Below are 19742 nucleotides of genomic sequence, written 5' to 3'. Positions count from 1 at the left end.
CACCACGGTGTCCTCATGTCACCATCCTGCACCTACCGTAGGACTCGCAGCTCTCCACGCCCTTGATGCTGAGGAGCAGGTGCTGGTCCCCCAGGTACTCCAGGTCTGGCAGGATGGGGTTCAGCTGCATGTGGAGAGAGGGGAGCTCTGGGGGCTGCTGCGGGGTAGGGGGGCACAGGGAGGCTCTGCCCTGGGGGTGGTGACAGCCCCCAGCACCCCTTGAGGCTCAGGGTTCGGATTCAGAGGGAGGGATGGGGAAGAGGAGGGGGGAGGATGCTCCAGGGCTGTGTACCACAGGTAAGTGCTTTGCGGACCAGCCCAACTTGAGGAATCCAGGGATGTCACAGTTCTGGAAGGTGTTCTCCCCACTCCGCTGCATCTCTGTGAGCGACAGTGGGGGCACAGCTCCAGCAGGGGCAGATCACCCCCTTGATGCACCCCCAGCACCCCAGGCACCCCCTCACCCTCCAGGCAGTATGAGTGGAACTCGATGTAGCACTTGCTGTGGCTGGTGGTTTTCAGGATCACCTCGAGGCTCTCCCACTCGATGCAGGCCAGCGCCTCGGGGCTGGAGCCAGGGGCTGCAGGCAGGTACCAGTGGGTCAGCGTGTGCCAGGGCCCACCCCAAACTGGGCACAGGGGTGGCACACCCCAACCCCTTACCTTCCTTGGGCACAAACTGCGATGTCACTCCCACCTCGAAGGTGGCAAAGACGGGCGAGTGGTCGCTGGTGACGATGTCATCGGTGCAGCCTGGATGGTGGCAGGGGACAGCTGGGTGACAGTCCCCAAGCCCTGGGGTCCTGGGCAGCACTGGCCACCCCAAGCTCCCCCATTGCTGGGCTTTCACTCACCGTAGGAGTTACAGACCACATGGGTCTCCGGGTGTGACTTCCACAGGATGCGGTCACACCACGAGGGGACGTTGATCCTCACCTAGAAGTGGGGAAAGCAGGTGGTGCTGATCCCCTCGGGTGTGGTTCCCACAGGCCAGAAAGACCTCCCAGCACCCCAGAAAGTGAGTTCCCTCCTGCTCAGACCCACTCTGGGGAGGGAACAGGATGGTGGAGGTGTGGGGGAGGAGATCACCATGCAGCCCCTTGGCACCCTGCTGTCACCATTCCCAGAGATGTCCTGTTTGGAAGGAGACTCCAGGAACTCACCCCCGTGTGCTTGAACTTCTGCCACACGTAGGTGTCCCGGGAGCCCCGCTCGTACCGGTACGTGGGGGGGAAGGAGATGTCACCTTCACCTGGGGACAAAGACATGGAGGTGGCACAGGGGCCATTGTCCCTGCCTGTCCCCACAGCAACTGTCCCTGTAGGGAGTCACGGTCCACATCTGAGGCTCACACAGCTGGCACCCCTGGCACAGTGCACACCAAGGTCCACCAGGCTCTGGGCACCTTGTGCAGGGCTGTGCCAGGACAGGGGACCCCCAAGTGCTGGGGGTGGCACAGGGGGAGGGCTGTGGGGACCCCAGGTGCCACTGTCCCAGTGGGGGGAGCAGCGCCCTTGTCCCCACACTCACTGAATCGCAGGAACACCTTGTTCTTCTCCCGCTCCAGGTTGAGCTGGTCCACAGCCAAGAGGGCTTGAAACTCCTTCTTGGTGACATGGGCAAGGATGTCCTGTGTCAAGGGGGAAGGGTTAGTGAGCCCCAGGGGCTCCTCTCGCCCTGCTGAGCCCAGTGTGGTCCCTGTGGGGTCCCACCTCCATGCCCATGTCCAGGCGGTAGTTGAGGTCCCCAAACCAGAAGAGGTGGGTGAAGCGCAGGGTGAGGTCAAAGCCCCCCAGACGTTTGTCACCCAGGACCAGGGAGTGCAGGATGTCACTGTAGTTCTGGTTACGCCTGGGGGGGGAGGAACGGCAGCACCATGTGAGCCACCCTGTGTGAGACACCTCATCCTCATCCTGCCCCTGCTGGGTGGGGACAGGGACAGCTCCTCAGTGCTCCTCCAGCCCCCTGAGACACCCACCTGCCCTGGGGCAGCCCCATCCCTCTGAGCCCCTCCATCACCTGTGGGTCTTCTCACTGCCAGAGGTCAGGTGGCAGTTGACGAAGCCGAAGGAGGTCCCGTTGAAAAGGAAGGAGACACCCACAGCTCCCTTGTTTCCTGCAGGGATGTGCTGCTACTGAGCTCTGGGAGAGCCCAGAGGTCCTGTCCTGGCCCTTGGGCTGCCCCGTCATTCTGGGCATCCCATTCCATGCCATCCCTACCCAGCGTGTTGGCGACCCCGGTTTTCACGCTGGAGGTGTGGACGTGGCTGATGCGCCGCTCGTGCTCCGGTTTCACCAGCACCACGATCTTGATGCTCCAGAGGCACTGCAGGGCCACCTGTGGAGGGGCAGGGGATGAGCCTGCCTGCCCCCCCACGCTGCCCCACGGCCGGGTGTGGTGGGGATGGAGATGCAGGTAGGTCAGCCAGCCCATCCCTCACTCCAGGGCAGGGCACATCTGGAGCCCGTGGGGCACAGGAGGGTCCCTGGGCTGCATTTGGGGTGGGAGAAGGCCCCGGGGTGATGGCTGTTGGTAACCAGCCCCCTGAGCCTGCCGGGGATGGCTTTGGGCTGCTGGGATTAGGTGCCTCCCGGCAAAGCTGGGGTGTCCAGGCCGTTACCACTCGGTAGTCGATGGCCATGAGGGTCTTGAGGGAGGCGCGCAGGAACTCGACCCACTCGCGGTCGCCCAGGGAGTTCTCCTGGGTGCCAATGACGTAGATGTCATGGGGGATGCAGGCCGTGGTCTCATCCTGAGTGTGCCCCAGGCCCCTCGAGGTCAGCCAGGAGGCCAGGGAGCGGGGGGGTGGGGTGCTGCCTGCGGACAGGGACACGGGTCACCGGGGAGGGGACACGGGCCAGGCTCCTCGAGCTCCACTGCAGCCCATACCCTGTGCATGCCCAGGAGCTGCCGGGGTGGGAAGCATCGTGCCAGCCCCACGGTTCACCCAGGTCCATCCCAGACTGATGCTGGGATTTACAGCCCAAAACCCTCCCAGTATCCCAGCTCCTCTGTTTCGCCAACACCCACCAGGTGAGTGGATCACGATGGGACAGGCAAACCCAAAAGCAGCCAGGTTGGTGTCTTCTCCAGCCTCCTCCCACCAAGGAGCAGCTCTGACCTGAGGCTTCCTGGGGTGGCTCCCTGCAGCCCTCACCTCCCAAAACCCACCCAAGCTCAGAAGAACCTCCTAGGGCAATGTGACCTTCTCCTGGCCCCTTACCCATGTTCCATGTCCCAATGTACACTGAGACGAGCTCAGGCTCATCCAGGTTGGAGTGCTGGATCTTCATCAGCTGCAGCAGCTGGCAAAAGGCCTCTCGCTTCTGTGGGATGATGAGGGTGTTTTAGGGTCTCAGAGGGGAAGAGGGGAGGCACAGCACCTTGGGATTGGGGGAACGTCACCCCCAGGCGTAGGAGGGGTGGTCTCAGCCCTGAGATCATTCATTTGCTGCTTCCCAATGGCTCCATGTTGCCCCAGGACCTGCAGGCATCACTTACCCTCGCACTGGGGAAGACGAAGTCCCTGCCCAGGCTCTTCTGGGACTCCCGGGCCCACACCAGCCTCACCTTGCTCTGCACACTCTGGTACTTGATCAGCTGCAGGACTGAATGTCGGGTGTTGGGAGGCAGTGGTGGATCCCACCTCCCACCGTGGGGGTGGCAGGCAGCGTGGGACAGGGGTCAAGGTGTGACATGGTCTGTGGCCCATCACCCCAGCATCAGGCCTGTGCCAGGGAATCCTACAGCCCCAAAGGGTCCTGTTGGCAGCCCACAGGGGGTCAGCAGCCACTTACTTTTGTCCTGTGGGATCACCTCCTCCGGGGACCCGCTGCCCCGCTTGGTGACGGCCACCGTGCCCGACTCCACGTCCACCACGCGCTGAGACTTGCCCGCCTTCACCTGCACAGGGGGACGTGGCTCCAGGGTCTGTCCCAGGCCTGCCCTGCCCCAGCAGTGACGCCAGGGCCCTGCTGTGCCCCCTGCCCTCACCTCGAAGCTCTGCACAGCCAAGGGCTTGGCAGACGGGGGGGGCCCCACCACTGCGCTGGGCAGTGCCAGGTTGTGCCTTGACACCGTCTCCTGCAGCGACTTCAGCACCTGCCGCAGAGATGGGCACTGCTTTGGGGGCACTGGGCTAACTGGGAGCCCTGGGCACCCTGCCCTGGCAGGCACCCTAGGGCTGTGCCACTGCCAGCAGCTTGGTCTGCTGGAGGGTTTAATTTAGGTGAGGGATTTGCTGGATCAGAATTAACCCCCAGGCCGGGGCATGGCTGTGCCTTCCTCTACACCCAGCCTGGCACTGTGGTGTGGGGACAGGCACCTTCTTCTCCAGCGAAGAGAGGAGATGGTTGACAGTGGATATCTTGTGGAGGAGCAGCTCAAGGTCTGGATCGCTGGTCAGGAGACCCTGAGGACAAGGATGGATATTTCTGGAGCAGCACAGTGGCACTGGACTGTTGGATTCCTCCTGGTGGGTCTGTGCTACACCCCAAGATGTGGGGGGATCTGGCAGGGGAAGCAGCTCTGGCTGTGGGGGGACTCACCTGCTCCCTGGCTGGGCTGCGAGGGGACACAGGGGGGTCGAACACCCTGGCCAGTGTCTCCAGACCCGCCAGAGTGAAGTCGATCTCACTGCAGGGGAGGAGAGGAGCAGGTCAGAGCCGGTGTGGGCATCTCCTGAGCCTTGATGGCAAGGCTCAGCCACCATAGGGGGATGGGGACAAGGTGGGTGACCCCGGGGGGTGTCTCTGCTCCAGTCCTGCCACTCCTGACCCACTGACCTGTGCAGTGGCTGGCAGGCTGTGGCCAGGGCGGTGCTGAGGTGCTGCAGCTGCGGGTGCCCGAGGCACAGGGCCTGTGGGTCCAGCTGCACGTGGTGGTTCAGGTACTCAGCCACGAAGCCCATGAAGTCACTGGCAGGGCTGCAAGAGGGGTGGGCATAACGACCCCCCTGGTCATGCCCATCCCACCCCCAGTGCCAGCCCGGGGTGGGCAGGGGTGCATTACCTGCTGTGGACCTGCTCCTTCAGCCTCTGGTGCAGCTGCTGCGGGATGTGGGTCTGGCCGGCCACGGGAGCGCTGGGCCACGTGCCCACTGTGGCTGGCACTGCATGCCCCCCGCCCCGGCCATCCTCCCCATCTGTGGGCAGAGTTCAGCCAGCTCAGTGGGACCTTTCCCCACTCCCGACCTGGTACAGCCCTCCCGCCCCCTCCTCAGCTCACCCAAGTCGTTGTCGGGCACCCGCTGTGCCCGGTGCACGGGGTAGAGCAGGGGGGTCACCAGCCCGTTGTTGGGGTGCTGGTAGGCACAGATCAGGTCAGGGAGGGTGTGGAAACACTGGGCTTGGATGCCCTGGATGGTCTGGGAGGCAGAGGAGGGGAAGCAGTGTCACATCCCATCCTCTGCCAGGGGACTCATGGGTGAGGACCCATTAGGAGCGTGGAGACATCTGCCTCGTTCAGCAGACATGGACCTCCAGAATGTTCTTTTTAGAGGACAGAAAGGGCAGCTGCAGAGGGCTGGGTACCAGGAGAAACCCTGAAGTGACACCAGAGGGGAAGTGAAGCTGAGCCAGCAGCCAGGACAGACACCTTGGAGACAGGTATGATGGGAATGGGGTCTGTGTGGCCAGGCTGGGGCAGGGGACAGTGACAGGAAGGGGAAGAGTGTTTTGCTGTGGGGAGGCATCTTTGAGCTGAAGGAGTGGCTGCAAAGTGCTTACATCCTGCAGCTCATGCAGAAAACAAACCACAGGCTGGGGCTCATGAGGCTGGGGAGAGTGAGGAGCACCCTGGGCCCTCCACAGCTACATCCTGCCCATACCCCCTGCCCTGCCCAGCTCAGGGGCACTACCCAGGGCAGGGGGGACACCCTGGGGGGCACCCACTGCTGGGCACCCCCACACACCCACCTGCACTGAGAGCAGCCCCTCGTCATCCGGGAGGATGCGATAGGTGTGGACGTGCCGCTGGAACCTGGGAGAGAGCAGGTGAGGGTCCCCCATGGCACTGCCCATGGCACTGCAGGCATGTGGCAGCGTTGGGGGCCCAGCTCTGAGGCAAACAGCCCGTCCCTTCTGCAGAGGGAGGAACCGGGCTCACATTTCTGGAAATAAAAGCCTCACCCTCAGCCCAGGGTGTGTGCCCCTTGCAGGGAGGATATGCAGTGTCCCCCTGCCTCCAAACAGCACAGTCATGGCCATGACTCCACCAGCATTCCCTGGGGCACCCACAGCCCCGTGGTTTCATGTGGCACTGAGGGCTTTGGGCACGTTGCTCTGCTCCCCATGGCTGTGGCAGCCTGGTCATTCTTGCCCTGAGGCCACTGCACATCCCTGCCCATGGCACCAGCCTGGACTCTTTACTTGAGTCCTGCAGCCCCCCAGGTCCCTCAGCACCACGTGTTTGCAATTTGTCCCACACACAGGGCCAGGCCCGTGTAGGAAGGGGGGGCATCCTGCCAAACCCGCCGACACAGATGTGTTGCTCATCGGCAGGAAGGGTGCAGAGCAGGAAAGGTGCAGGCAGCAGCAGGGGTGCAGGCAGCAGGAAGGGTGCAGACAGCCCCAGCAGGCAGCTCTCAGGGGCTGTACCCCCGATTCCAGGTTCAGGGATGGCAAGAGGCCTCGTGTTGGGGATGCATCCCAAAGTCCCAGCACTGGAGTTGCTCACAGTGGGCATCGTGGTCCGGATGTGGCCATGTTGGTGGGTGAAGGGAGAGGGGACATTTGCTTTTGCAGAGGGAGGGAGGTGTGTGTCAGCCTCTCCTGCTCCCATGAGTGTGGCCAGGCCAGTGGGCTGCCCAAAACGGCTCAGCCTGCCTTGGATTTTGGGTTCTCCCTTCAGCAGCCACAGTGCTGGGCAGGGCTCACTCCCAAGGACACAGAGGTTCTCCAGTGGTCTGACCTGGGGATCACTCAAAAACCTCAGTGCCAGGGAGCTGGCACCCCGCTCATCCCACTGGGGGTTTGGCAGTGCCTGGAGCAGGGAGAGGGACAGGGATGCTGGCGAGGGGCAGGAGAGAAGCCAGGAGCAGGGACTCACAGGAGGCAGAGGGCATATGCCCCCGTGACCGACTCGCTGTCCCGCACGAGGAAGGAGCCGTCCCGTCCGGCCCTGGCCAGCAGCTCCTCGGCCTCCACCCTGCTGATGTCCCGGTGGTACCAGCTGGCTGCTGCCATCCTGCTGTGCCCTGTCCCTGTCCTGGCCCCACAACCAGCTCAACAGTGCCTGCTGGCCATGCGCTGGCCCACAGGGGCCGGTGAAGGGGATGCTGTGGGGGTCCCTCGGTCCCCAAGCACGGTGCTGCCTGCAGGTCCCAGCAGGTGAGGGGCAGCCCCTGAGGGGAAGCTCACAGGGACAGGGTGCCCCATGGCCAGGCAGCGTGGCAGGAGCAGGACCAGGGCAGCAGCTGGTGGAGGCTGGGAGTCTGAATAATCCTCATGGCAGAGGCTCCAGCCTGCAGGGAGCACAGGGGCAGGTCAGTGGGAGGATCAGTCCCATGGGGGGAGCAGCCTGGGGCCACCATCCTGCCCCGATGCATGGTGAAGACAGGCCATGCTGGTGCCCCGGGGGCACACAGGGGTCTGATGCCACCCCCCACACTCACCGTCCCTCTCAGATGCCGCGGGGACTCCTGGGGTTCCTGTAGGGTGCTGTGGGCAGTGAGCTGAGCTTTTCAGGTGCAGCCAAGCAGCAGCAGAGCCGTGATGCTGCACTGGACTCTCTGGGCTCCCTCCGGTGGGTCACAGCAGCTCCCTGGCCATCACGCTGCCCACTGGGGCAGCATCATGGAGCCAATGCCCACACTGATGCCCCCAGTCCCACTGACCGGGCCCACCCACTTGGTGCCCTGTGCCTCTCACTCTGTGACTGCTCTCTTCCTCCTTCTCTTCCTCCTCCTCGCCCCTCCTCCTGCTTCAGCTCAGCTACCATAGGAAGCCACAGCCCTGCAGGCTGAGCATGGCAGGGGCAGCAGGGCCACTCCTGGAGTGCCTCCAGCCCGCTCCTGCTGTGCTTTCTCCTCAGGGATGATGGATGGGGCAGAGCCACATCCCTCAGGCAGGACCTTGGGAGAAAGGACTGCCAATGGCTTAGGACAGCAGGAGGCCCCTGAAATGTGTTTGGGGTGGTGGGTATGTGAGCATGTGGGCAGGGACTGAGATGCTCACTGTGTGGAGATGGAGCTGCTGCAGGCACCAGGTGCCCACGATGACACTCATGTCACTCCACCTGCCTTGTCTGCAGGCAGAAGGGAATTGGGATTCTGGGACTTCCAGGAAGGGGCCAGGAAGGAGAGGATTTTGCCAGTGGGACATGGCTGCAGACAGCACTGGGGCTCCCCACAGCTCCTGGTGCAGCCCCGGAGTTTTGTTCCTCGTGGCCAGGAGGAAGCGGCCACACGTGCGGCGGATTGAACTGCACAGGCTGATTAGCACCAATTAATTACAGATGAGCAGCAGCCACCGTCTGCTGCCCAAGTGCCTGGCAGCACCACGACTGCTGGGGGGGAGAGGGGGCAGCAGGTTCCTGCTGGAGGAGGATAAGGATGAGGATAGAGCGCTGTGCCAAGCCACTCTCCTGGCCGTCCGCCACCCTCAGCATCCCAAACTGATCCCTGCAGCCACAAGCCAATGCAAAGGGACTGTCGCCCACCACCTCCTGCCCCAGCCACCAGTGCAGATGTGCCAAAAGCCCCTGTGAGGCTTCCTCCTGGATTCCCAGCCTCGAGAGGAACCTGTGGCCGGGACACCAAGAAGTCGGGCCAGCCTCTTGACTTAGGGCTGGCGGCTCTGGGTCATGTGGTGGCGGGTGCATCTCTCGCCAGCACCTGCCTTTGGGGCACACAGTGGTGGTGGTTTGTGCAGGGACAGCGGCTGGAGCCCCCCATCCTGCTGGACACCCTCATCCTGCCAGAGGCCCCATCCCACCGGCGCTGCTCCCTCCAGTTACTTAACAGCGCGTCAGTAATTCCCGCGGCCGCGGAGATGCCTGTCTTCGACTAATGCCATCCACGCCTCCTAATCCGGATCAGGGGAGGAAGCCCTGGAGCTCTGAGGGGCTTTGGGAAATCAGCAGTGCCTGCTGTGAGTGTTTATGTAAGGTGGCTGCCGTGCACAGTGCCAGAGGCCCCGGTACCCGGGGAGCTCTGCCAGCACCTGGGCACAGGTGTAGCTGGGAAGGCAATGTGGGATCAGTGGTGCCAGATTTCTGGGAGGCTCTGGCTGCACCCAGGCTCCCTTCAGAGGTCAGACCCTACGGACACAGGGGCCTTCTCTGGTGGGGCAGGACATTCCAGGACACCATCCATTGGGAGACAGGGAAGCTGGGCCCCTGCATGCTTCACCAGCCCCATGTCCCTGGTGTCATGCCCCTTTGGAAGTGGCTGAGCTGTGCCTCATGCACCGCATGGACCTACAGGGATGGTGGGATGAGGCAGATGAGAGGAACATTTGGCCATTTATTACATATGCAAAAGGAAGAAGGCCTCTCTCATTTTTCTATTATTTATAACACTGCTTCCTTCCCTGGCACTTGGTTTGGAGCTCGGAGCAAGTGTGGGAAGGGGTGTGGTCTCTGTCCACCTCTCCGCTGTTTTGGGGAGGGGAAGTATCTGTCTCCCAACTTGGGGAAGGCTGAATCCATGCATTTGGGACTAAGGTGAGCTGAAGCCATCCACAATGAACTCTGCTGTCCACCCTTGCCATGCTGGACAGACCCTACAGCCGCAGGAGAGCAGCATTGGGCACAGGGCCCTTCCTGGGAGTGTAACAGGGAGCCACAAACACAGAGTTCAGGATTAGGTGCCCCAGGCCATGGCTCGGCAGCGGGTGTCCAGGTGGGGCTGCCTCCTCCTCCTCCTCCTCTTTCACCCTGTAGCGTGAAGGTCACAGTTCATGTGTCCCCCTGACTGTGGCAGAAATAGTGCCTGTTAATCTGCACCTTAAGCAGCTCTCCTGTGTGCAATTAGAGATCACAAGTCCCGGCCCCAGGGAACGTGTGCTGGCAGATAAAGCCTTGGCAGCAGGGCTGCCATGCCATGGTGGCTCCTGGTGGCTCCTAGTGGCTGCTGGTGGCCCAAAGGGCTCGGGGCACAGGTGGGCTGTGTTAGGGAGGAGTTGGTACCCAGGTGATGAAGGTTGTTGAGCTGATCCAGGCTGCTGGGAGGAGGTTGCTGGCAGCTCTGGGGTGGAGGTACAGCAGTGAGCAGGAACATCCTGACCTCAGTGCTTAGCTCTGGAGGCTGAGCCAGAACCAAGTGCACCCCTAAAGCAAAGCATATGGGTGAGCAAGGAAGGGCTTGAGGGATGCTGGAGGAGAGGAGGATGGGTGGGGCCTTACTGGAGGAGTTTGCAGCTGCCCTAGGCCATCTTTGGGATCTGTGGCCCATCCCAAGAGCCAGCCCGGGGCAACATCCTGCAGCCATCCCCATGGGAAGGGGATCCCACACTGCAGGCTGGCTGTGGGAGTGCTGCTCTCCCGGCAGCTGTAAGGCAGAGCCACTCTATGCTTTGCAAACCTTGAATTAATGATGTGTTAATTGGGTCAGGCAAGGCCAGCCTGTGGTGTTATGAAATGACCAGGGCTGAGCAGGTCACGCTGGTGGACAAGTGGTAGGTCTGTGTTGCAACACCCAGGGTTGGCTGGTCCTTCCCTGGTGATTCAGGGAGGGGGAATCCTGCCAAGGCCTTCACCCCAAAATCTTGTACCCCATGGCAAGGGTGTCCCATGTGCCTCGGACCATGGCAGGTCACCTCTAGGTGACCAACCTCATGGGCATATTGGTCATGTAGGAAGCTGTTTGTGCCTCCATCCATCTGTTATCCAGCCAGGAAAGTCTGTAAGGGAGGGAGAACACTGGGAAGGTCCCTCACTCCCCTCTGCCATCTCCATCCACCTTCATACCCAGGGCTGGCCCAGCTCCACTTGCCATGGGAGCAGCTGTAGAGAGCCCCTGTGGGAACCTGCACCCCTTCTCACCAGGAGCAGAGCTTCCACCTCAATTACCATCACCTTGCTCCTAAGCCCTTTGCCAATCCCCCTAAGCTGCTTTCCCAGGGCTCCAGCAGCAGAGGTATTTTTAGCCCACTCTTACTCGCGAAGCGTCTCCCCAGTTAATCAACTAATAGGATTCTTCCCGAAAGTACCTCTCCCACACTCACACACAGACACACACCCCCTGCATCCCCAGCCAAGGCTGAGTGGGCGAGATCAGATGCCAGGGGAGGGACAGCCAGGGGGGATATAAGAAGCTGCAGGACTGGGAGCAGCCCGTAGTGACTGGGTGGCACTGGGACGTGCCGGCAGAGGAAGAAGAGAGTGTCTGTCTGCCCATCCACCTGCCAGGTGAGTGCTGCCTACTCTGCTGCCCGGGCCCTGCCAGTGCTTCAGGGTTCTGAGTTTTGGAAAACACTCAGGGCAGGGACATTGGTGCTGGTCTGTGGCTGGAAGGAGGGTGGTTTGGGGCTGAATTGGGAAAAATGAAAAGGATTTCAGCATGGCCAAGCCAGAGGGCACGGGTGGAGGGGTGGGGTAGCGGTGTGCAAGAGCTTAGCCTAACTAGGAGGGGTTTGAATCCCTTCTCTAGGGCCTGGGAGGTGCAGAGGAGGAGCTCAGCTCTCCTCCACCTTTCATTGCCTCATCCCCAATTCCCGGGGTCTGGAGAGGTTTGAGCTCTCTGCTCCCGCTCCCTTCCCACCTTCTCCTGCTGCTGCCCAAGAAACCCCGCAGGTGAGGATTCCTGAGCTTGACATCCCACAGCACCCAGGGGTATCAAAGATCCTGAGCTTGGGACTACTTCTTTGTCTTCCCGTGGCAAAGAAGATCATCTCCTCTCACCATATCAATGCCTTCTCTCTCACCAGCGTCCCTGTGCTTATTTACAGGGGCAACTCTGTCCACGTGCCCCTGGGACTTAGCATCCTGCCAGGGATTAAGCTCTGCTCATGTCAGAGCTGCCTAACTTTAAGAAGCTGAGCTCATCCCATCCATTATCCTGGTGAATTGGCTGGTGATCCATGTGATATTTACGGATTCATCGTGGACACCAGGCAGGAGAGAGCAGGACACAGGGAGCAGCTGGGCAGGTCTGGGCAGCCCCTGCCACACTCCCAGCATGAAGGGATGGGGACAGAGGGACCTTGTGCCTCGAGACCCCTCTTTCCACAGGGCAATTAAGCTTCCCTTGACCTCTCTCCCTGTGGTTTCCTCCTTTTCCCGTGAGTGACAGGACAAAACGAGCCCTTTCCTACTGTTAAGCCATGGTAGCCAATTTCTGCAGACAGGAAAAATTCATAGAGTTAAAACTCTGTAAGACCTTTTGTTCATTTGCTTGCCTTTCCCAGCCTTGAACCTGCTCCACTGGGAGTAACCCCTGTGCTTCCTATTTTAGAGGAATGCTTTGGGTTGGAAGGGACCTTAAAGACCTTCTAACTCCACCCCCTGCCATGGGCAGGGACACCTTCCACTAGCCCACGTTCCTCCAAACCCCATCCAACCTGGCCTTTGACACTTCCAGGGATGGGGCAGCCACAGCTTCTCTCAGCAATTTGTTCCAGTGCCTCACCACTCTCCCAGTAGAGAATATTTTCCTAAATCTAATATAAGCCTACTCTCTTTCACTTTGCTTTCTGGGACACCACTCTCCCTTTTTCTCTCTCACCTCCTCTCCACCACCTTTTTGGCCAGGGACAAGGGGCTGGCTTGGCCCTGCTGCTCCCTTGTGCCACCCCAAAGCTGGGCAGCCCCCGCTGAACCTGGAGCTCCTGAGCTCTGCAAAGGGGACAGGGTCAGCAGTGCCATGTCCTGAGGGCTCTGCAGTTTGTTGGGGTGTGGGGGATGTGTCCTGCTGGAGGCAATGGCTGGGGGATGCCCCTTCCCCACCTCCTCACCCAAGACCTCTCCTCATCTCTCCCCACAGATCCCACCTGTGCAGCCGCTGACTGAAAATGGCACAAGGAGCAAAGTAAGTGTCTTTATTTATTTATTTATTTATAACTGGGATGGAGCAGGGCCCTGCAGGGCAGCAGCAAAGGGAGAAAGAGTCCCCCTGCTCTCCCCACGCACTGCTCCCATGGGCTGGAATGTGAAATCACAGCAGGGGCCATCATGGAGCCAGGAAAGCCCCTTCTCTTTTTAATTCCTGTTGGGTCTTCTCACTTACCCTTAAGACACAGCAAATCCACCCCCTCCTCCATGGTCACCCTGAGCTCAGGAGCACAACATCCCCTGGATGGGGGTTTGGCTCTGAATTCATAGGACACCGAATTCCTGGAGGACAGGACACCCCAAGCAGGCTCTGGGGTAGCTCTTGGTGGTGCAGCACATTTGCAGGGAACCCCCCATTTCCCTGCCCTGGGATACCTGTGCCCCACCCAGCCTTGTCCAGGGCATTCCCAAATATCTCTCTCTGTTTTCTCCACAGGGTGTTCAAGAAGACCAGCCCCAACACCAAGGTGAGTCCATGGCCTGTCCCCAGGCGTGGTCAGCCCAGGGGCAGCCTGTCCTGGGATTCTCCAGGGAGAATCTGTCCCTAGGACCCAGGCTGGGGCTCCCTTCCCTTTGAGATCAGACTGATTCCTGCCAGACCTGCCACGATGCCACTGCAGGACTCATTTTTCAAAATAGAAATTAAAAAATACCCTGATGTGACCCCTTAACTGCAATGTCTGGTCCAACACGGTATTGACCCCACGACACAACTCAGGGCTACAAAATTTGGGCCCATGGCAAATACTAACCTGATTCCTCCTTTCCCTCCAGCTTTCCATCTACCTGGGGAAGAGAGACTTTGTGGATAATGTGGACTCAGTGGAATCTGTAGGTGAGTAGGTCTGTGCCCACCACGCAGGTGGAAGCACAGGCAGGGAGAGGCCGGGAACACTGGTCTCCATGCAGATGTCTGCTTATCTCTGCTTTCCACTGGAGCAGAAGGAGCAAACATCCTGTTTTCCTGCAAATACCTTTAAGAAAAATGGTGGGGAAAGGGACAAAGTCCCTTTGTGAAACAATCCAGCCATGCTGCTGGGGGAGATGCTGGAGGAGACATCACCGTCTCCTGACCAGCAGCTTCCCTTGGTCACCTTCCAGCTGAAAAGTGGATTATTTGAGTTTAAAAAGCTGTGTTTTAGGAAGAATCTTCCCATGTGGGTGAGCTCACTGTTCCTTCTCTGCTTGTTTGCAGATGGTGTCTGCCTGATCGACCCAGAGTACCTGAAGGACAGGAAAGGTATTGATACAGAAACCACAGGGAATGAGGGGAGGGGTGGAAACCTGTTCAAAGCTCACTGGTGACCTGGGGCTGTGCTCAGGTTAGAGCTGCAGTGTGTTTACAGCTCGTTGGACAGCAGGGCCACAGCAGCACAAAGGCAGGAGGAACCCTGTTGGTTTTATATTTAGTGCCTGAGGCCCAGCTCCTGGTAACAGACATGTTTCTGCTGAAGGCTTATTAACATAGGTTTTCTTTCTTTCCTGCCTACCCACCCCCTCCCTGCCGTGCCTCCCCTCCATCCCACCCTTCCCTGACCCCTCTCAGTGTACGTGACCCTGACCTGCGCCTTCCGCTACGGCCGCGATGACCTGGACGTGATCGGGTTGACCTTCAGGAAGGACATCTGGGTCCAGACCGTCCAGATCTTCCCACCCGTGCCGGACCAGGCCCCCAAAACCCTCACACCCATGCAGGACAAGCTTCTGAAGAAGCTCGGGGAGAATGCCTACCCCTTCACCTTCGAGGTAGGGGCTGCTCAGCCCTTCCTGGCCATGCTCCCCCATGGGGTGCACTGGGATTTATCTCTGGGCATGCTCTTTATTTCCTTTCTTCTCTCTTTCCCTGTTCTACCCAGATTGCCACCAACCTGCCCTGCTCCATCAGCCTCCAGCCTGGGCCAGATGATGAGGGAAAGGTGAGCTGCTGTCCTCAACCCGTGTCCCCTGGACCTCTCCTCTCTGGCAGGGGGTTAAATTGTGAGGTGCTAAAAATGAGAGTTGTTTCTCTTTCATGGGGACATGGCCCATGGGGTGAGGGGTGGGGAGGAAGGATGGCTGGAGTCAGCACCAGAATCTCCAGGGGAAGGAACCTAAACCTCAGGCAGCACCAAGCCCTTCCTGCTCAGTGACCACACGTGTTCCCCCAGGCCTGCGGTGTGGACTTCGAGGTGAAGGGATTTTGTGCTGAAAACCTGGAGGAGAAAATTCACAAAAGGTATTTTCAAGGGATGCCTTTTCTGCCCCACGGCCCTAAAACTGAACCACAGGATCTTTTTGGGGTGACCAGCGTAGAGGTCAAGCCAAGGGCCTGCTGTCAGCTTGTGCCATGTTTGGGTGGGGTATTCTGCCCGAAATAGGGGCAGTGGTCCCATGTCACGTCCTAAGAGCAGGTTGCAATGTGCACCCTTTGGCTGGAGACACTGTGACTGTCACTGTGACCCCTGGAAGGTGGTGTGGACGTGCCCCTGGTGGGACACTGGGGGTGAGCCCTCCCATCCCGCAGGAACTCCGCGCGCCTCATCATCCGCAAGGTGCAGTTCGCCCCGACGCAGACGGGGCCGGCCCCGAAGGCGGAGACCACCCGGCAGTTCATGATGTCAGACAAGCCTCTGCACCTCGAGGCTTCCCTGGATAAGGAGGTCAGTAGGGAGCTCTCCCTTGCTTCTTGCCACCCCGGGAATGGGGAGCAGGGTAACCATGTAACCAAACCTCTTCCCGCTGCAGATCTACTACCATGGAGAGCCCATCAACGTGACCGTCAACATCAACAACACCACCAACAAGATGGTGAAGAAAATTAAGATCTCGGGTGAGAGGGGGCACAAGGGGCACATCCTGGCACCCACCACATCCCGGTCTCCCTGTCAGAGACGGGAACGGTGTGTCTGTGCCTCTACCACGCCACCAACATGACTCTCTCTTGTGTCCCCTCAGTGGATCAGATCACAGATGTGGTCCTCTATTCCCTGGATAAATACACAAAGACTGTGTGCACCGAGGAGATAAAGTAAGGAAAAAGGGGCTGGAGGTGATGTGGCATCTCAGCCAGAGGGAGGAAGAGAAAGAAGGAGGAGGAGGATGGGAGAGGGAGGGGGAGAAGGGGTGTGGGAGACAGTTTTACACCAAGCAGCAAAAATATCAGGGTTAGAAGAGCAGGTGCGGAGGAAGCAGAGGAGAGGGAACACCGTGGCCCCTGTGGCCCCAGCACAAGCTGGTGGCAGCCAGGAAGGTCCCTGGGGAAGGTGCACAGCTGCCCCCTGGCTTCTTCCTCTCCTCACTTTGCATCTCTGAGGGCAGCCACAGCCTCTGCACCCCTGAGAACGAGGAGGGACGGAGCAAAGGCTGGGGGGAGAAAAAAAAGAAGTGGTTGTGGGGGGGAATGAAAGGAGGAAACAGGCCCTGGCAGCTGCGTGGGGAGGGTGGGAGGGCTGGCTCTGCACAGGTGACTGAGGTGACACTGAACACTCACCAGCCTGGTGCTGGCTCTGAGCCCTCCTCTCCCACTCTTTCCAGTGAGACTGTGGCAGCCAACTCCACCTTCTCCAAAACGTACTCCGTGACCCCCCTGCTCTCGGCCAACCGCCAGAAGCGAGGCCTCGCTCTCGATGGGAAGCTCAAGCACGAGGACACCAACTTGGCCTCCACCACCATGTGAGAGCTGGGTGGGGTCCCCCTGCTCCCCACTCTTACAGCTTCCCACTGCTCAGGGTGCTCTGGGGTCCCTCTGAGGGTCTCCCACACCTCCTGTGCCTGAGCCCACCCTGCCCGGCTGGAAAACTTAGGGATTTTGTGACACAGACCCACCTCTCCATCCTGTAGGAGAGATGCAGCTTTCCAGTCCCAACACTGTCCAAAGATGCTGGATCTCTCTGCAGAGCTGGATCTTGTCTTGGAACTAAACCCCAGCTCGGGCAGTTCAAGGAGCTTCCAGAAACTGCACTGTGGCTTCAGCCAAGTGCTCTGCCCTCCCCTCTCTTTTCCTGTTGTCCTTTCCTGCTAAATCCCACACATAGAGGGGACACGGATACAGCCCTGGGAGCTGTCATGGGGGGTGTGGATGGGACCTGTGGGCAGCACTGCCCCCTCACTGCTTCTCTCTGCCTTCCTCCTAGCCTGAGAGCCGGCATGGACAAGGAGGTGCTGGGCATCCTGGTGTCCTACAAAGTGAAGGTCAACCTGATGGTGTCCCGAGGAGGGTAAGGCTCCGTGGGCATGGGGATCAGGGACTGTCCCCTCGGGCTGTGCTGGGGGATCTTGCGTCTTCAGGGAGATGGAGAGGGGACTCAGACCATGGGCCCCCTCACCCCTGCCCTGCTCCCCTGCTCTGTGGGGCAGTGGGCTGCTCTCTGACTCCTACCCCTCTGGCCCCATCACCCCTACTATCAATCACCTTCTACCCTATTATAAAACAAAGTCTAACACCTCCCCTCCTCTGCCTTGGCTGATTTCTGTGCCTTCTCTCCTGCTGCCACAGGATCCTGGGGGATCTCACTTCCAGGTAAGGCGGAGCTGCCTGTGGGGCCGGGCACAGTGTGGTTCTGGGTGGGATCATTGACAGAGGTGCTTTTCCTTCCAGCGATGTCGGTGTCGAGATGCCCGTCATCCTCATGCACCCCAAGCCTGACGAGTGTAAGTAGAGTGTGGGATGCTGCCAAAGCATGGGGAGGAAGGGGCAGCTCTGGTTCAGAGGGGAACCAGTGAAAGCAACCCTGATACAACCTGTGCAAAGGGCCCTGCTCTGCCCTGGCTGGGGGGGGGCACAGCTGGGCTGCACCCACCCTGTGTCCTGGAGCAGGGTGGGAGCAGTTCTCCTGTGGGATGGGCACAGCTGTCCAGCTGGGCTGCACTCACCCTCTTTCACGGAGTGGTGTGGGAGCAGTTCTCCCCAAAGCACCCTTTCCAGTGTCCCTCTTTCCACAAAAACACCCAGGCATTAAGGAGAGCTGTTAGCTGGGATGTCTTTTCTGTACTAACCTGCACATCTCTCTCTCCCCATCCTTTCTCCCTGTGCTGTGCTTATCACTGGACTACAGCTAAGATAAGGTAAAGAGATGTTCCCTCTAACACAGCAACCACACAGATCTGTCCCTGTCAGAAGCAGCTGGCAATGCTCTTCCAGCCACAAGTGCCACTGCTGGACATAGTGTCCCCATGGCCTTGATCCCCACAGTGAGGTCCCTCAACTGCTGGAAGTCACATCCCTGTGCCCCTAAATGCTCCCTAGCACCAGAGACCTCTTGTCCTCCCACCACATCATCTCGTTCCAGCTGAAGCCACAGCAGAGGCTGCTTCCCTCTGGGAAGCCACAGCATGCCAAACCCATTCCTGGCAGCCACAGCCCTGGCTTGTAAAACCCCAAAGGTTTTGTGTCTGGTTACACCCTGCAATGGGAAACGAATACTAGGATTTGAGGCCTGGAAACCCAGGGTCCAACTGCAGGCTGTCACACCAACCTCTTTAACACTGTCCCTTTACCAGCTCAGCAAGGATATTTAAACTTCCAGTGGAGCAAACCTCTTGGCCTGTCCCCACCACGGCTTCCTGTAGGATTTGCCAAGTCATTTCACATTCCCAAGCTTTTGGAATCACTTTTGCTGACCCTTTTTTTCTGTTTTCCTCCCCCACTTTTCACTTTGTGGCTCTCCCTCACTGTCACCTGCCATTTGCCTTTCTCAAGGAAGTAGCTCAGCTCTTTGTCGCCACTTTCATTTATTTTCCTTCCCTTTTTTTTTCCTTGACAATGCAAAATGTTGCCTTGAAAAACACCAGAAGTTGCAGGCCCAGCTCCTTGGGCCACACAGGCTCACAGTGGAGCCAGTGATGGGGCCTGGGTTTGTGTGCTGGGCTCAGGCTCACAGTGACCTGAGTGTTCCCTGTGGGGTGATGAGGCCAGGGTGACCACCGTGTAGGAGCAGGGCCTGGGGGCCAGCAGGGATTTCCCCTCCTCACTCTGGTGCATCCTGTGTTCTCACCGTGCTCTGCTCTGCCTTCCAGTGAGGAGGACATTGTCATCGAGGAATTTGCTCGCCAGAAGCTCAAGGGAGAGAAGGACGATGAAGATGAGAAGGAGGAAGCCGAGAAGGAGGGTTAAGCTGCTGGTCCCACACGGCCGTCCCTGGTTTGGGATGTAGCTGCCCGTAGCGTTCCCTGCTGTGCCCACACGGTGCAGCCCCTCAGCCCCTCACAGTCCCCATAGGTGCCCCCCTCCCCGGGCTCCTGGCACCCCCTCCAAGCCCTGGTAGTGGTGGCAGGAGCTGCTGCACCTCATCCCGGTGCTGCCATGCTGGAAAGCCCCCCAGTGCTCCCTGTTCCCATGGTGCCAGCGAGGGGACAGGGACAGGGTGGGTGTGGTGGCCCCGGCCGAGCATGTCACCCACACATCTGTCACCTGCCCAGCTGTGCCCAGCTCTGTGACACTGATCTCAATAAACCCGCCCGGTGCCCGGTGCAGGCTCCGTGTTGTGCTGCGGGGGCGTGGGGGCCACCCAGGGCTGGGGGGGGCTCTGAGCCTTTGGGGCAGGGGCTGTGGGGGGGTGAGGCACTGCAGGACCCAGGGGACCTGTTCCTGTCCAGGTCCCCAGTACAGCAGGTACAAGGCAGGCCCATCTCTGGTACAGCCCAGGTGCATCTGTGGTACAGCTGAGATCATCCCAGTACAGCCTGGGTGCCCTCCCCAGTACAGCCAGGCCCATCCCCAGTACAATCCTGGCCCATCCTCGCTAAAGCCGGGCCTTCCCCTGGTACAGCCAGG

At 59.8% G+C, this 19742-nt stretch overlaps 2 protein-coding genes across 5 annotated transcripts in view; one reads left to right on the top strand and one right to left on the bottom strand.

The window, feature by feature from the left end:
- Positions 1-7185, bottom strand: part of LOC113956484 (phosphatidylinositol 3,4,5-trisphosphate 5-phosphatase 2-like) — an 8206-nt gene extending 1021 nt beyond the window's left edge. Inside the window, exons 1-22 of the mRNA XM_027663134.1 lie at positions 7049-7185; positions 5917-5980; positions 5228-5366; positions 5012-5144; positions 4786-4926; positions 4549-4636; positions 4326-4412; positions 3995-4102; positions 3799-3904; positions 3503-3609; positions 3225-3327; positions 2622-2818; positions 2221-2338; positions 2020-2116; positions 1713-1851; positions 1531-1630; positions 1164-1252; positions 855-936; positions 664-753; positions 465-581; positions 293-381; positions 37-124 (exon numbers count right to left, since the gene is read on the bottom strand). Of these exons, the coding sequence (XP_027518935.1) occupies positions 37-124; positions 293-381; positions 465-581; positions 664-753; positions 855-936; positions 1164-1252; positions 1531-1630; positions 1713-1851; positions 2020-2116; positions 2221-2338; positions 2622-2818; positions 3225-3327; positions 3503-3609; positions 3799-3904; positions 3995-4102; positions 4326-4412; positions 4549-4636; positions 4786-4926; positions 5012-5144; positions 5228-5366; positions 5917-5980; positions 7049-7185 (2419 nt within the window). The remainder of the gene's footprint in view (positions 1-36; positions 125-292; positions 382-464; positions 582-663; positions 754-854; positions 937-1163; positions 1253-1530; positions 1631-1712; positions 1852-2019; positions 2117-2220; positions 2339-2621; positions 2819-3224; positions 3328-3502; positions 3610-3798; positions 3905-3994; positions 4103-4325; positions 4413-4548; positions 4637-4785; positions 4927-5011; positions 5145-5227; positions 5367-5916; positions 5981-7048) is intronic.
- Positions 2963-19441, top strand: ARR3 (arrestin 3). 4 transcript variants are annotated; one of them, XM_027663123.1, is made up of 17 exons: positions 11253-11350; positions 12924-12968; positions 13428-13458; positions 13766-13826; positions 14187-14231; positions 14538-14737; positions 14848-14907; positions 15139-15206; positions 15495-15630; positions 15716-15800; positions 15926-15998; positions 16505-16642; positions 17104-17187; positions 17466-17489; positions 17568-17620; positions 18025-18034; positions 18986-19164. In XM_027663123.1, exons 2-17 carry the CDS (start codon positions 12952-12954, stop codon positions 19080-19082), a joined length of 1182 nt encoding a protein of 393 aa, XP_027518924.1. In that variant the 5' UTR covers positions 11253-11350; positions 12924-12951; the 3' UTR covers positions 19083-19164. The 4 variants fall into 4 exon arrangements, with proteins under 4 accessions (XP_027518922.1, XP_027518924.1, XP_027518921.1 ...); XM_027663121.1 differs by lacking the exons at positions 11253-11350; positions 18025-18034 and adding an exon at positions 2963-3034 and having other exon boundaries at positions 18986-19441; XM_027663120.1 differs by lacking the exon at positions 18025-18034 and having other exon boundaries at positions 18986-19441.
- The last annotated feature ends 301 nt before the right edge of the window (positions 19442-19742 follow it).

Source organism: Corapipo altera, unplaced genomic scaffold (genome assembly GCF_003945725.1).
Source record: "Corapipo altera isolate COAL_440 unplaced genomic scaffold, ASM394572v1 107b, whole genome shotgun sequence".
In the NCBI taxonomy this organism is placed as follows: Eukaryota; Metazoa; Chordata; class Aves; order Passeriformes; family Pipridae; genus Corapipo; species Corapipo altera.
Note: the sequence above shows the minus strand (reverse complement) of the source record. Positions and strands in the feature narration are given on the sequence as shown.